Raw genomic sequence first — 17,584 nt, forward strand, 5'->3', positions numbered from 1 at the left:
TTGAAGCAGTAGCTAGTCAGCCACTCAAGTCTCCTCTGTTATTCAATAAGGTAATGGCCAGTCGGATTGTAACCTCAACTCCACATTCCTGCCCAAGCCCAATGACTTTTCAGCCCCTTGTCTAGAATCTGGATGGTAAGAAAATGGGCGGCACAGTGATAAGCACCGCTGCCTCACAGTGCCAGGAACCCGGGTTTAATTCCAGCCTGAGGTGACTGTCTGTGTGGAGTTTGCACATTCTCCCTTTGTTTTCATCAGTCTCCTCTAGGTGCTCCAGTTTCTTCCCACAGTCCAAAGATGCACAGGTTAGGTTGATTAGCCATGCTAAATTGATCCTTAGTGTCAGAGTAAATATGTGGGATTACAGGGAAAGGGTGTGGGCGGAATTATCGTCAGTGCAGGCCCAATAGGCTAAATGGTCTCTTTCTGCACTGCTGGGATTTTATGATCTATCTACTCCACCTTAAAAATATTCAGAGACTTGATTCTGTTATGTTTTGAGGGAGTTCTAAAGGCTTGAGACCCACAGAAAGAATTTTTTATTGCGGTCTTAAAAAAGAAACCCCTCAATTTTAAACAGTAACCCCGAGTTTTAGATTCTCCCACACAAGGAAATATCCTTTCCACATCCATGCTTCAAGGTCCCTCAGGACTTATATCTGAGAACGGCAAATTGATCCAACATCGTTACATTCCTCAGTGTGGAATTTAAACCCAAAGTCATATTACTGTTTGGCAAAAGAGTTATCAAATAAATCAGGCTGATACTGAATACATAGTCGTTGAAAGCATAAGGATTGGGAGCATTTTAGAAACTACAAAGCATGAACAAAAACTGATAGAGATTGGAATGAGGGTGAACTAGGCAGTTATTTACAATTGGTTTCACTCAAACAAAGGGACCAAAAGTAATGGATCCAAGTTTGTTGGTGATGCAAATTAGGGGAAGCAGTGGTATAGTGTTGCAACTGGATTGGTAATCCAAAGATCCAGAGTAATGCTCTAGGAACTCGGGTGAAATTTGAAATAAATAACAGCCATTTTCAATTGTCATAAAAACCCATCTAGTTCACGAATATCCTTTAGGGAAGGAAATCTCACCCCCGACCCCTATTCTGGCCTTCTAGACCTACAGCAATGTGGCTGACTCTTAAATGCTCTCTCAGAAATGGTCCAGCAAGCCTCTCAGTTCAAGGGCAATTAAGGATGGGCAATCCATGCTAGCCTGGCCAATAATGCCCACACTCCCTGAATGAATAAAATGGTTGGAAAGCAAGCTGTATGAAGAACACAAAGATATAGATAGTTTAAGTAAGTGAGACCACTTGTTTCAATTATCTATATACTGTGTACAGTTTTGGCTTCCTTATTTGAAAAAAAATACAATTGCATTCAAGGCAGCATGGAGAAGGTTCAATGCAACTCATTCGTGGGATGAAGGGTTTATCATATGAAGAAAGGTTGGTCCTATATTCATTGGAGTTTAGAAGAATGACAGGTCAACTTATTGAAAGATACAAGATCCTGGGGGGATCCGACAAGTCAATACTTCCATTTGTTGGAGGGATTAGAACCAGAGGACTGATGAAACTTACAAATAAAGCAGGGCTACTGCGCAAGACTGGGATAAGAATTTTTTTCTTTTGCAAGATTGTTAGTATGTGGAATTCTTTTCCTCAGAGTGATGGCTTGGTCACTAAATTTATTCAAGGCACAAGGCAGAATTTTGGTAGACAAAGGAGTCAAGGGTTATGGGGGGCAGACAGCAAAGAGGAGTTGAGACACAACCAAATCTTATGGAATACCTGAACAAGCTTGAATGGCTGAATGATCTACTACTACTCCAAAGTGCTATGTTAAGAGATGGCAGATGACAGATCATACAGGGGATATGTGAGGGGCAATCTAGCATGCCCAATCCACCTAATCTGCACATCTCTGGATTGAGGAAAGAAACCAGAGCACCGGAGGAAACCCACATTGATATGGGGAGAAAGTGCAAATTCCACACAGTCACCCAAAGCCAGAATTGAACCCAGGTCCTTGGCGCTGTGAGGCAGCAGTGCAAACCACCATGCCACCTTGTGTTTAAGAATCTTTGGAATTCTCTATTCCTCGAGTCCTGTGGTCACTCGGTCACTAAATATATTCAAGGCTAAGATCAATAGATATTTTGACTGAAGGAATTAAGAGATATGGGAATCCAGCAGGAAAAGAGACTTGAAGCCCCAGTGCCAGAGCAAGCTTTAGGGTATGTTGGGCCTCTTCTTTATGTTAATATGAGAACTAAGAAGAATGAGATGGTGCAGAAACGCACCACAATGAGAATGAGGTGGTGCAGCAAATCTCTGATGCAGGTCCATAGTGCTGGGAATTGTGCCCACTTTTGCAGTCATTTAAAGGGAACTGCTATTAAGGAACAGGGAAGATTTTTTTCCTAACTACAACATTTAAAATCGTCACAGGTGAAAATGTTAAATGACACCAAGAAAATTTCCACACAAGTTATGTTATTTATGTTAATTGTTACGCACTGAACAATTTATTACTGGATAAACTGACAGTCTGATGGTGTAAGATCTACTTGTTTAATTTGACTTAAATTTTAACTAGAAAATATTCAACTACAAAATAGTGACAATTCATCTTCTCCTTAATTGTTAATGTTTAATCACAATTCAGAAAACTCTAAACAGATGCCAAGAATGTGTTTTCATGTTATATGGGTGTAATGCCTGCATTGTTACTTACCTATTTTTAAATACATATTGATTATAAAACTTATAATGACAAAAATTAAATTTTCTTAGTCCTTATGGAGTCTCTCAAACAGCTGACTGTACTTTGAATTTCACAAGAAATGGATTTGGGATTTATTTCTCAGTTGAACTTGTGAGCACTAAGAGTGAATAATAAAGCCACCAGAGCAGCAATATTGAATAAAGATGGCAATCTTATTGCTGACAGTCTCGAGCACCCACTATCTTTTAAAATGTACAGGCAGCATGAACATCAGCCTAACAGCAGCAGCTCTGCAAATAGACATTTATTTTCACACTGCATGCGTGAGCATAAGTGATGGGCATTGTTGGAGAAAGAATCCTTGAGTCTATGGAGCAGCACAAAAAGTAATGGCATCAGTCTCTCATACCATAATTTCTTTGAATTTTTACAGCATTTTGCCACAGATGTGCCACTACAGTGGCACAAATATTCACCAGGTTCAAGTATTTACTCACCAACGAGATAATCCATATTTAAAATTATCGTAAAACAACAGAGCAAAAGATCAGCACTGAATAGAGTGGCTAAAAACAAGTTACTGCAAATGCTGGAATCTGAAACCAAAAAAGAAAATGCTGGAAAATCTCAGCATCCATAAGGAGAGAAAAGCGGGTCATCTGGACTCAAAACGCCAGCTCTTTTCTCTCCTTACTGAATAGAGTGGAAGTTGATTATAATTAGAGCCCCGGTCAGAGCCCCACATCATCTGAAGTATCGTCATCAACTGCAATTCAGCGCCAGTTTGTTATTCCAACTTGGTCCTTCTGCTCCTTTTTACAGTACGTCCACCACCTTGAATTCTGAAATCTCCTAAACAGTGAAACAAATTTTACTTTTTTTTGAAATTATCGCAATTTTTTTAATGATATACCTAGCATTCTTAGGGCCATGTTGCACTGTGTTTCAGGTTCACATTAAGGACTTCATTGAGAGAAGCGGAAAATCTTAAAACTAAAATTCTCAAATAGGTTCAAGAACTCAACTTTTATGGTCGCTGAGTGAAATGGCAAACAAGAAAGCAAATTCAGTTTGTTTTTTGAGACTAAAAGTACACATTATCTAGCAACTTGTGGCAATAAATTAAAGAAAGGTGCAAGGTAATGTATCCTTCAAACAATTTCAATAATTACTGTTAAAGAGGCCAAAAAGAGAAAGCAAAAAAAAAATCATAGCACCAGAGGTTTGGTACACAAATTTAATCATACAAACTAGAGGCAACCTAGGTTCCATCTTCTGTATGTTCTAAAATAACTTATCTCAGCTGGGATAGTAATGAGGCACTGAAATTAACTTGATATACCAGAGAAGGAGGGGAGAAAATTTTGTTATGGTTCACAGAATTAAAAGGTTACCCATTAACTGCCAGACAGGACTCTTATGTAGTTATTAGTCAAGTGATTATTGCTTATCCAGAAACAGTATGATATGAAAAAGGTTGCAACGTATAAAATTAAATTCCAGTATAAGTCGCTGCCATCAGGAGCATAGAAGAAAAGGAAACAGAAGAAAGGAAAAGTGCACATGGCCGCATATAGCATGGACAAACAGTGGGCAAATTGTCCTGTCCCACCCAACACAGGAATTGGAGCAGGCAAGGGGTGGAGCATGGAAAGATTTGTTGACCTCGGATGGGATTTTATGGTTTTGGGATGAGCGTGACTGTAAAATCCTGCTCAGTATATTCGTAAGTGTACGTACAAAGGGTAAAAACAGTAAAGCCACATTCTTTGGAACCCTTTGAAATGTAGTCAGAATGCAGCGAGTTACTGTATTTTTTCGTCACTACCACAACATGTTGCTCTCTTTTGAAATGAAGCCTCCCTAGATTACGAAAGATGATTTTAAAAGCAAGAGAGTGAGGAGCGTAGATTTCTCATCATCTTACTACTTGCATACATTAATGATCTTTTAGAAAATTAATTGAGCATGTCACTACTGCGCTTGGTGCACTCACTGTGATCAAAATAAACTGCCTAAGCTCATTCCAAAGGCTTTTAGAAAGCAGAAGAGCCTTTTATTCCATCAGTTTACACATGATCAGAAACCAAGTCCTGCAAATAAGATTTATCAAGTATTTCCACAACTTTTTAAAATTAATTCTCCCCTGAATCAAGAACAAATCTACATAAGTGCCAACTATGTTCTTGTGCCTTCTCTAGTCATTCATCATGCAATCTTAATGAGTATCGCCAGATCATTTGATCACAAATCAAACTCAAATAAAGCTCAATATTGGGTGACGAATGAGCAGGACTCCTTGCCACTTTTTCTTCTCTTTAACACAAATGCATCAAGATGAACTGCACCAAATCTAGTCACCCAGTTCTGTACGCTCAAGTATATTTAACTTTTCCATCAATGACCATCCCTTCAAAAGTTAGAACTGGAGACATTTGTTGATGATTACACATTTTCAATACTATTTATAATTTGTCATGGATTTTGCATGTTCTCCCCATGTCTGCAGGCAGTCCCCCAGTCCGAAGATGTGCCGGTTAGGTCAACTGGTTAGAATAAATTGCCCCTTAGTTTCCTAAGGTTTGTAGGTTAGATGTAACAGCCATGGGTTAGGGCGGGGTGGTGGGCCTGGGCAAAATACTCTGTCAAGACAGTCAGTGCAGGCTTGATGGGCCAAACCACACTAGAGATTCTAGGACGTGCTGGCAATGAGCACCACCAACAAGAGACTATCCAACTATTTGTCCTTGACATTTAATGGCATTACCGTTGCTAAATCTCCCATTTTCAACATCCTAGAGATTATCATTGGCCAGAAACTGAAATGGACTCACCACTTAAATATTGTGGCTGCAAGAACAAGTCAGAGTTTGGAAATTCTGCAGTGAGTAACTACCTCCAGACTTCCCAAAACCCATCGACCATCTGCAAGGCACAAGTCAGGGGTGTGAGATTCATGACAAGATTATTTGTTTTAGTGACGTCAATTGAAGATTAAATACTGGTTAGAACATCAGGAGAAGTGGGTCACTGTCTGTGCGGAATCTGCACTTTCTCTCCATGGGTTTCCTCCTGATGCTCCAGTTTCCTACCAGAGTCCGCAGGACATGCTGTTCAGTGCATCAACCATACTAAAACAGGTGCCGGAGTGTGGTAACTAGGGGATTTTCACAGTAACTTCATTGCAGTGTTAATGTAAACCTATGTGTGACAAGTGACCGCACCTGCGCAAAGATATTTTGGCCTTGGAGGGAGTGCAGAGGAGGTTTACTAGGCTGATACCGGAGTTGAGGGGGTTGAGCTATGAGGAGAGGCTGAATAAACTGGGCTTGTACTCGTTAGAGCTTAGAAGAATGAGGGGAGATCTCATTGAGACGTATAAGATGATGAATGGGATGGATAGGATAGAGGTGGAGAGACTCTTCCCGCTCAAAAAAGACAGTAGGACTAGGGGGCACAACCTCAAGATAAAAGGGGGGCGGTTTAGAACGGAGTTGAGGAGGAACTTCTTCACTCAAAGGGTGGTGAATCTCTGGAATTCTCTGCCCGTTGAACTGGTGGAGGCTGCCTTGCTAAATATTTTTAAGACGCGGGTTGATGGGTTTTTGATAAGAGAGGGGATTAAGGGTTATGGGGAGAAAGCGGGAAAGTGGAACTGAGCAGCGACAGATCAGCCATGATCTTATTGAATGGCGGGGCAGGTTCGAAGGGCTAGATGGCCTACTCCTGCTCCTATTTCTTATGTTCTTATGTAATAAACTTTTTGCTCCTATTTACTGCATGGGATCCTTTATAGCCATGAGGACAAAGAGGGCCTCTGTTTAACATTTAACAGACAGCTCCTCTGACAGTACAGCACTCCTTCAATAGTCTGTTGAAATCTCAAAGTAAATCATGTGCAACACTAACTACCACCCAGCCCAAGTAAATTTCTATCAACAACTGTTACATTTACTCTTATACTGCACACAATTTTCTTTCCTTACTAATCTATTAAAACACCTGAAGTTTATTTTTCCAAATACTTACAACACAAAAAGAAGTGGTACCTCCTATCAATCTTTCAAGCTTGGTCCCAGAGATAAAGTGAATGTTCTAAACCAACCTCTAGTTATAAAATATTCCTGGTGATACTGCAGGAAACTTATTTTAAGAGAAAATTAAGCATTTTGCTACAAAATCTACAGAACTCAACTTGCAGGCATCAAAATGGTTTAACTTCATTTTTGACAGTTAATTCAGGAGGGAAGGTGCAGGGATAATGCTGAAATCTCAAATTAAGCGACTTGGTGTAAGAAATTTTTTACTTAAAATCAAAGTAAACCTAGTCATAAAATAATGAGGGCAACTCGCTTTTTTGTTTAAATTAATCAGAAATTTTTCAACGTTGCTCCTACTTCATTCTTGCTGATAACACATGCATAAGAAGTTACTTAAAGCGTGATATACAAATAGAACAAGTCACACATAGCCATGAGATCTGGTAACTATTTCAGAGATATGACTACTCTCACAAGCAGAACTATAACTCACCTGTGAAGAAAATCATTCTATTGTGTCCTTCATAATTTTTTCCCAATTTATTATATTCAGAAAACAAAATCAGCTTGCTTCGCATTTATTTTCCCTAAAGTTCCTCCACATCAATACTAATGTAAACTATCAAAGGAAGTCAATGTGCTTCCAAAATTGTTTCCGATAGATGTGTTCAAAGTTTGTTCCTTAAGTAACGGTGTTTTGAAATGCTAATCAAGCCAAAAACAGAGAATACTGGAAATGCTCAGCAGATCCGACAGTATCCACGGAGAAAGTGAAACATTCAGGCTATGACCTTTTGTCAGAATGCAGATGATATAACTAATGATAAAGGCAGCCTCTAATGCTCAGACAGTAGTTTTAGTAATGCTTACTTAGCATCTAAGCTATTACACTACCTTCAAAAAATAGAAACATATGGCAAATGACTTGAAAGTTATTTTTAGAATTTCCCTTCGTAAAAGTGGATGACCACAGGAATCAGTAAATATATTCTGGTTCCCTTTCCTGCTCATTAATTTGTACAAGAAAGCCTCCTCTGACTTACCAAAATAAACTCTACAGCGGAACAAAAATCAATATGCACCACCTATATAACTGCTTGTAAGCTTGTACACAGCTTACAAATTGCTTCTACTCCCAACTAGGAAAGATAATAATCTGTATCATTCTATAGGGCTATTTGCTCAAAATTAGCCAAACTGCTTTCAGTTAGTTTTCCGAGTAAACACTGCATGTCTCTGGGACTGGAAAGCATTCTTATGTAAGGAATACTTTGAAATAAGTAAATCTGTTTTTTAAAATCTTTTATATTAAACTTTCCATTAAAAAGTATTCTATAAACTTCCCTAACAGAGGTTATCAGGATGGAGTTGTAACATGCTCAAGAGCATGGTCAAAACTTCATTGCATCCGCAGTGCCGAAAACTGATAAACAATTCTACAGCTCATGGTGGAACCAAGGGGCGAAATTCAAGATAAAATATAGGGAGCTACAAGCAGTTGAGACTTGTGCCCTCGGCACAAATCAGAAGTAATGCAATATACATTAGAACTAATCATACTACAGATATACAGTTAAAAGTTGACAATAGTGTGCACATGAATACAACGTACAACAATGTAACGAAAGCTAAACTCAATCATTGCATTTCCATTCCCAGAGGTTAGCATCTGTCAGGACCTCAACCTAAATCAGAAAGCAATACATGGAAAGACAGGTAAACTTTCATCTGATGAAAGCTGAATGGACAAGGCTATTAAACGTTTTTAAAAATCTTTAAAGAAACATAAGAACTAATAAAGTTTGTCTTTCAAATTAGATCACTTGAATTGTTTTTAAACACAATATAAAACAATTAACATGCATTAGGTAAGTGACATTTCCAAACTAAAATTCAGGAGAATAATTTTTTTCAAATTACTCATTTCTACTTCAATAACTTAAATATTTATGATTTTTTCAATGCAAATGTCAGCCAACTGAAGCACCACCATGCATCATTTCCATAATATTTCCTACAATGTTTAATACATTACAACAGTGACTACACTTCTCAAAAGTACTTCATTGGCTGTGAAGCACTTCCAGACTTCTGGAAAAGTCCTATACAAATGCAAGTACTGTAACCTTCCAATCATACTTCCATTCTGACTTCAGGAAATACAAGAATTTGCTGTAATACGAATTGCATGCTTTAAAACAAAATCAAGAAGTGATCTGATTGCAGTGTTCTGATTTTTCAAATCAACAAAACCAACTGTCAGTCAACTGAATGGTACTGACCCAAACTATTAGCAATTGCCTTTCTGGCAAGCTGATGTAAAGAAAAGTGATATTACTGGCCACAACGCAAGCAAAAAAAATCTTAGCCACTCCAATGCAGATCAACAACCTAAACATTTATTGCAAAGACACCAAGCGCTTGGAATTCATTGTCAAAAATACGTTTGGTGTACAAATCCCGTGCTGTTTACAACCGTAACATCCCTCCCCATGGACAGTCGGTCTGCCTGTCCTGAACATCGGAAAGTTGCGCGATTTCACATTCATGTATCTGGTATGCGCCAATACAACATAAAAAAAGCACTAAACTTGCACTGAAGCGCTAAACACGCCCTATGTGTTTTGGAGGCCGGGACACAGTCTGGCTGCGCCGCAAGTGGAAGTGGGAGAGGATGAAGAGCGAGAGAAAAAAAAAGTTGTCAGGAAAGAGAAACATTCCCGATCTTCGGACTCACCAACAGACATTCCGCGTTTACCGGCGACTTCGGGTCCCTGATCATGGTTTCCAGCTTCTTCAGCCGCGTCTTCAGGTTATCTTCCGACGACATCTCGAAGGTGAATGCAATCCTTTGCCGATTCTGATTGAATAGTTTCCTCCTCTGAGTGAGGAGGGAGCCGGGGACGCCGGGCTTATGCCTCGCCTCCCCTCCGCGCCACTCCTCCCCTCCTCACTACCGCCGTCTCCTCAGAGGCCCCGGCAGCCTGGGCCTACAATAGCTGCTGCCTTCGGGAAGAGAGAGGCAAACGGAAAACTTTGCCAGAGACATAAAGCTAAAAGCGGGCGGCTCCGACCCAGCTCGGCCCCTCCCCCTCTCCCCTCGCCGTGTCTCCCCCCCCCCGCCGCCACCACCGGCGGCTGCTGCTCGCGGCTCCCGCCCTCTCTGTCTCTCCCTCCCCCGGCGCGAGGCTAACGGCCGCCGAGCCGATTTGAATCCGAAGCCGCAAAGCGATCACTCAGGAGCCGATGACAAAAACAACCGCACAGGCGTTCTTGAACGTCATCGGAATTCAGCGCGCGGGGGTTGACGGGAGGAGGGGGCGGAGCTCAGGGACCGGCCGGCGCGTCAGAGAGACTCTGGGCCCGGGGGCTTGGGTACGCATGCTCGCGACTCCTCGCTCTTCCCCCAGCCGTCCGCTGAGGAATGGTGGGCGGAAGGCGCGCGAGCCCGCCTTGTCTGGCAGCCGCCAGCGTCGTGCGGAATCGGGGGCGGCCATCTTTCATACAGGCACCTTTTCAAAAGCTATAGAAGCTGACAACGCAATGAATCCGAACACGAAAACATTGGTCATGTTGCAATGGGTCACTTGGCATCGGGACAAGAAGGACAGGTGAACTTTCCAAAGCACAGTCCCTGCAAATGAGAACACAAGCGACCTTGTGTTTGCTGCAACCCCTTCATGGGCAGTCACAAGCAATCGGATTCCTTGGGCTGTCATTTCATTTTTCTCTGACAAATGTAGCCGCAATTAAATTATGAAGTCATGCAAGCGGGTTGTACATAAGACCTGAAGAGGGAATTAATTGGTCATGAATCACTCTGCTGTTTGTTTTTTTCATTTCATATTATCGCCAATTCGCCCCCTGCCTTTTGCATTTCCATTTTTCTTCTATTTTTAAATTTTGTAAGACTATTCTTTAAATTGGAAAATAATACAGAACTAAGGACCAAATACTGAGCATCTGTCGGGTCGATTTATTTTCATCCTGGCATTTTTTTCTCTTACATCGGAATGTCTTTGCAACTGCGTATCAGCATTTATTCCTTGCGGATAATTATAGATAGCAATTAAATGTATCTGGGGGGAGTGATTTAAATCTCTGGTTTTTGAGACCTTAACACTGAAGTGTATCGCATTCCTAAATCCTGACATGGGAACACTGAGGTCAGCCCAAAAGTCGTAGTGGTGTTACTTTGAAGTTTAAAACTAATCTCTGTGGGAAATCATAAGCTGTAGAAAAAAGGAAACGTGTGACTATAAAACCATATTAGGCAAGTTTGTAATTTGCGGGGCAGATACTATTTTTTCTGTGTCGAATCATAATCGTTAAGACAAAAAAAAGGGCTCTCTCGGCGGTGCTTTTCCCCTTTGGTTTTGTTTTATTTGATGATAATTCCGGGGACTTATCACCCAAACAATCATAACTGGACTTGACCTGAATATTTCATTAAAACTTCATTAATATTCAGAGCAAACTTCACGAAACCATTATCATCCTGCAGAAATAACCCTGGCATTTTTTTGTTTTTATTTTCCTAATTATTTTCCAAAACCATATCACTAAATAGCCTCCAATTGTCAAGCAGTTCAATTTTAGAAACGAAATCAGAGACGGTGTGCCCACAACCCAACTTCCTTCGTGAATAAATCCTGAATAATTAATTCGGGTAAATTGTTGAGCCCTTAGTCACACAGCTAATAAATGTTGAGTTAACGTGGGCATGGTACAGTGTTTCTTTCCACTCATGGTCGCTTGCAACAAAGTTGCCTAAGTGCTAAATATAGCGCTAATGAATAAAAAGAAAGCTAACTATAGTTTGGTTAAATCAAACTGTGATTATGTTTCGCTTTGACGCTCATGACTATATTTAGGACTAATGCGAGTAACCTTGTGACAACTTCAGCTTTTACCAGGCTGACACCAGATTTTTTCCAACTTTATTTAAAATTGTGCGTTCTCAGCCAATTTTTTCAGGTAGTTTATAAATTATCTTGAGATAGAAGCGGCAATGTAAGGAACTTAAGGACTTAAGTTGGACGCAGACTTCTTTATCCCTTCTGTCCATTTTTTGTCTCATCCTGTTGCGTTTTTTCTCTTCTCAATGTTTTTTAATTATGCTGTGTTGTATTATATGAAACAAGCATGAGGTAAATAAGCTTGTGGGATCTGTGAGAGGAGTTTAAAATGAACATTCACAGAAGTACTTCCCACTTCAAAAGTTTATTTAACAATTTTTAAATTAAATTTTATTTTATGTCCCTTTCTTATATTTATAATTTACACAGGCAAACTGTTGATTGTTTGCAAGATTGTGTGCAACAATATATGGCAAACTCTTCCGAAGCTGTACTCAAAATATACATTAGTTGTGTACTTATAGGTTTTCCTATCTCAATTTTTATTTCTGTGGCTCATTTGGTGACCTTTGAGTTACAAGGCTCCAGGTCAAGTCCCACTATAAGCTGTTATGATTGCAGTGGAGACCACTACTTTCCAAAAAAGAAGGTTGAATTCAGTTATTAACTGAACAAATTATGCCACAAGATTTCACATTTTAAACTAAACCATTAGTGCACAACAAATAAACAAAGCAAGTACTACTGAGTTAACACTATGTTCCGTAAACATTTCCACCTTAGATTATAAAATCTCAATGGGTCACCCACCATCTAGTTTTATTTCCTCCCAAGAGTTCCCTATGTAGAATTTTAAGGGTTAATTTACTTCTGGGACAAAACCAAGAGTGCCACCGCTCTCAGAAATTCACTTTGATTCTGCTCAATGTTTCTGCTATTCTCCAAGTTATAGTCAAGTTATGAGATTTCTTGTGGTCCTTCCACTAGTTTCCAGCTACAGGAATTTTCCAACACTCCTTCAACACCTGACAACAGAGTAGGAACAGAGAGTTATTCTCAATGTTCTGCCTAACATTCATCCTTGAATCAACAAAACTAAATTATCTGGTTGTTATCACGTTGCTCTTTGTATGGCAATTGCGTTTCTTGCATTAGGAGTAGCTACTCCTCAAAAGTATTTCATTGTCTGTAAAATATTTTGAGACATCCAGTGGGTTTGAAAACTACTATATTGTATAAAAGTAATCCCTTTTTTTCAAAATAATGCAAAACATTAGTCAGGAATTTTAAGTACAGGTTTAATTGTGGCCACATGAATGTTATATTTTCTTGCTATTCTTTTGCTGGTTATGTCACCTTTGCTTACCATCTCAAACTGTTGATTAATTAATAATGATTACAGACAGCAGTGTTTGCATAACACCATCCACAGTTTATTATCTGTCAGATAATTTCCATAGATATGTCCAATATATTATTTTGAATATAGCAACAGTATAAACATGTCCACTTTGCATCACCTTCTACAGTTATTAGATAAATATAAGTAACATATTTGTGTGGACAGGTCACCATCCCTCTGACATCAATGTGAGGATGTGGCAAGACTCTGTGACAAATGCACTAAACATCTTCAAAAGTACTTTGAGACAAGTCCCAAATATATAACTCACTTGCAGTCAGTGTGCCTGGCTCTATAAATAACCTAATTTCAAGGCCCATCTTGCTGTTTTAGAGTTCTTTTTTCAAATAACCCAGATACTGCCAGGGCATGCATTATCCACATTTGAAACCCTGGCACCACATCAGCTAGTTGCTGTTTTATCCACCCATATCTTTGAAGAAGGTTATGGGGGCCATGTAGGTAGCAACCCACACAACCTCTCATTGGGAAGCAAAATAGACCTCTACAACACTGCGAGGAATAACATGAGACAATTCAATTCTACTGCCAAGTATCTCATGCTCATGTCCTTAACAGGCTCAGTGAAAGAGACTTAAACACAAATTCTATTGCTCTTTGTCATTGTTCGGTATTTTTTAAAATTTGTTCATGAGACATGGACATCACTGACTGGCCAGCATTTATTGCCCATCCCTACATACCCTGTACGGTAGTTCAGAGTCAACCACATTGCTATGGCTCTGGAGTCACATATAGGCCAGATGAGGTAAGGATGGCAGATTTCCTTCCCTAAAGGACATTAGTGAACCAGATGGGTTTTTCCGACAATCAACAATGGTTTCATGGTCACTAGTAGATTCTTAATTCCAGACTTTTTTTATTGAATTCAAATTCCATCGTCAAACCCAGAACATTAGCTGAGTTATTACATTAATAGTCTAGCAATAACACAACTAAGTCATCGTCTCCCCTGTGGAAATCCAGAAACTTTGATTAAGACTGACAATGAAATAGGTATGGGAAACGCATGTAGTGCTTGAAACTTCTTGTCATGTGTGCATCTCAGCTATAGATTGTGCAACATCCTTTCTTTCAGCATTATCTCTTTGGAACAGTGAAGACTTGTCTCTGAGACCTGGCTTCTGTTTCAACACCTACTCTGCTAATGACTGGATACTAAGACCATTACCTAATCAGCATGGTGGCGTAGAAGTTGAATGGCCTAGATAAAAAACTGGGCTTAGTGGCATGCAGACAGTTACAGTAGTTTATCCTATCATATCGCCATGCGGACTGAAATGATAATATCTTTCTTGTGGTTAAGTGCCTTTATCCATACACCCTCAGCCAAGAGATCCATCAGACAGTCCAACTTGGCAGTTCTCTACCCAGTAACAAGTCTTCACAAAGATAACACCAATTTGCATTTGTATTACACCTTTAATGTGGACAAACATCACAGGGAACTTCAAAAAGAGGTGAGGAGAATCAATGTTGAACCAAAGAAAGTTAAATTTGGAGAGGTGAGTAAAGGCTTTAAAAAGTGCATTTTAAGGAGGTTTCATAAAGGAATCCCAGAAAATATAATCTACGCAGCTGAAATGTGACCACCAATGATGGGGAAAATGAAGGAGAATGTGCAAGCAGCAAAATTTCAGAGAAGGTCTGGACCTTGTGGAGGTTACAGACTTAGGCTGGGGCAAGGCCATGTGCAAAATTAGTGACAGGGACAAGAATTTTAAATTTGAGGCACAGAGGTTTTGAAGCAAATGTCGTTCATTGAGCCTAATATCGTGGACAAGCAGAACTTGATGCAGCAAAGGATACAAATAGCAGAAATTTAGAAGAGTTTGAGTAGAGATGATTTTGAATGAGTCTGGACATTGACCACCTATTTGCTTCAGAAATTCCAGGCTCATGAGTAACCTCAAGACTGTAAAAGTCCTGGCCAGCCTTATAGAGCATTTTTTTGAGTCTTCGTTCTAACTCTGAAGCATGATGTGGAGATGCCGGCGTTGTACTGGGGTAAACACAGTGAGAAGTCTCACAACACCAGGTTAAAGTCCAACAGGTTTATTTGGTAGCAAAAGCCACTAGCTTTCTGAGTGCTGTTCCTTCTTACCTGATGAAGGAGCAGCGCTCCGAAAGCTAGTGGCTTTTGCTACCAAATAAACCTGTTGGACTTTAACCTGGTGTTGTGAGACTTCTTACTGTGATTGAAATATGCCAGCTTTAAAGTTGGTGAAAAGCCCTAAGGCAATGAAGATCTTTCTACACTGTCCGCACTTTATGAGGTGGCATCAGCGTGGCATTCAGAGCAGCTTAGCAATTCATTATGTATTTATTCATTATGTATTTCATTATGTATTTATGAATAGCTTTCCACTTTCTTTGTAGTCCAATTGAATTGGCATTACTGAAAAATCTCATACCTCTGGCTAACCATCTTCTATGTCCAAAGAGTAGCACTCACTTCTTTGTGGTTACAATTAAAGAAGACTGCCAAGTTGGACTGTCTGATGAATCTCTTGGCTGAGAGTGTATGGATAAAGGCACTTAACCACAAGAAAGATATCAATTCAGTTTGCATGACGATATGATAGGGTGAACTTAACATCACACAGTGTGACCATAGGAGACAGTGTTATACTGCATAGGTACCTGATCCAATAGACTATTAAAAGCCCATCTACATGGAAGTTGGAAAAGATAGTGAAATGTCCCATGCTTTAGTGAACCAGTTCACTGGAAAGAAATCTGCTCAATGTTGTGTCATCCAGCCAACAAGGAAGAGAATTTTTATGCTGAATTGCTAAATCTTGTTCCAGATTGTAAGGGCAAAGAACAGCATTAATTTTGAAAATTACCGGTATGAGCTACCAACTTGCTTTGCAGCTGCCTGACAAAGCCTGGGGAATAGGAAACTATTTGAGGCACGCAGACCCACAGTTCCAGACGCCAGCTTTAGCTACTATCCACAAGAAGAGTGACTGCAGTGAAGCCAAATATTATTAAGAACTCATGTAATCATCAGTGACGTTTGAATTGCTTAACATGCACTGTAGGGATTCAATTATTCTATGAACTACAATATGATAGTGATAGATCACAAAAAATCATATCACTCATTTACCTTGAATAATGCCACCGAGATCCAGGAGACCTTTAAATGGGAATCAATTTCAATCATTTTGTTTATATGTGTTATCTAAGCTCCAATGAGCAGCAAACTAGGGCTCCAGCTCTGAATACTAGTCTGACATTTAGTGGGGTATTTGTATTGCATTTAGCCAATTATTCTAGTAGTAGTTGTGAGTCACCCTCATGCCTTGTCCACATAAAGGAAATAATTTTATTATGCAAGCAATATAGATCACAAACCTTTCAATGTAAAGCAGTAGAAAAAAATGGAATGTCTGATGAGCAATTTGGCTCAGAGAAAAGATACCTCTACAGATTGTATATCACCCAGGGGTGAAATTGAATCTAGTGGCACCCATATTTTTGGTGAGACGCCTTAAGTATTCCAAAGGAAGGTGGACTGTGTGTCATATTGGTTAAGTGGGTTTACGCCAGTATCTGAGCTGGTAACTGCAACTGTAAAATCAAGTGATGGTGTTTCTTTATCATTACCGTCTTCTTGCTTTTCCTAACAGGCCTTGGTAGGTTGCAGTTCTTGGAAATATGAGAGTAAAAGGGGACAAGTGTTTTAGTGAGAAGTGGATGCTTACACCATGAACAACTTTTCTGTCGGGTTGTGACATTAGGGAGAAGTGGGACGAAAGAAGAAGGCAGGCAGATATCCTCATTTTCAATAACTTCAGCATCACTGGTGGCCATAGCCTGAGAAATGGCCCTTCGCATAATTGCCAACAAAGTCTCCTCCATGGGGATCAGTACATGAAGAGATACGGTTCATCTCCTGTTAATTACTACTGCCTTCCTTTTTAAGCTACCTTCTCCTTTAAGAGAGAAGTATGCCAGTGAACTTTATGCAACCTTTTTGGGTGATGTGGCTGTCATGGTCCAGCAGCTGGCACTGTGTGTAAGCTGTGAGATGTAGGTGTGAGATTTGCAACTGTGCCAAGTATGTGAGGGTGTGATGAAGCATGTGGATTGTGATTGTTAAGAGATTTCTGGTCAGTGAGTGATGGGTGTGGTGCACTTAGCAGTGCCTGAGATTAGTTGATTGGATATGGGATTTGAAAATGCATTCAGTAACATTGACCATTCATGTGAATTCTTGAAATTTTTTGTGACATTGCAGACAGATCCAGGTCCTTGAAGCTATAGGCCTGGCATTAACCTTCATGGTTGTCTCCTGTCACTTCTTTCCGACCATGTGCCTGGAAGTCCTCCTGCATGTGTCTCCACCCTACACCCACACCTCATACCTCACACACTGTCCCCCTCTCACACACTGTCCCCCAACATCCTATCCCTCTGAAATACAGCCCACCCACATCCCATCCTTCTCGCCTCATCCCCTGATACTTCCCAACACGCCCCACCCCCCACAACCTGCCCCTACACTGTTC

General features: G+C 40.1%; 1 protein-coding gene across 4 annotated transcripts in view; it reads right to left on the reverse strand.

Annotated features, from left to right (window-relative positions):
• Nucleotides 1-9,875, reverse strand: part of rock2a (rho-associated, coiled-coil containing protein kinase 2a) — a 202,940-nt gene extending 193,065 nt beyond the window's left edge. For all 4 annotated transcript variants that reach the window (XM_080192164.1, XM_080192163.1, XM_080192161.1 and 1 more), the window contains exon 1: nucleotides 9,520-9,875. In XM_080192164.1, coding sequence (XP_080048290.1) covers nucleotides 9,520-9,612 — 93 coding nt within the window. In that variant the 5' untranslated portion in view covers nucleotides 9,613-9,875. The remainder of the gene's footprint in view (nucleotides 1-9,519) is intronic.
• Between the last annotated feature and the right edge of the window lie 7,709 nt (nucleotides 9,876-17,584).

This window comes from Carcharhinus amblyrhynchos, chromosome 7 (assembly GCF_965287045.1).
Source record: "Carcharhinus amblyrhynchos chromosome 7, sCarAmb.v2.hapA, whole genome shotgun sequence".
In the NCBI taxonomy this organism is placed as follows: domain Eukaryota; kingdom Metazoa; phylum Chordata; class Chondrichthyes; order Carcharhiniformes; family Carcharhinidae; genus Carcharhinus; species Carcharhinus amblyrhynchos.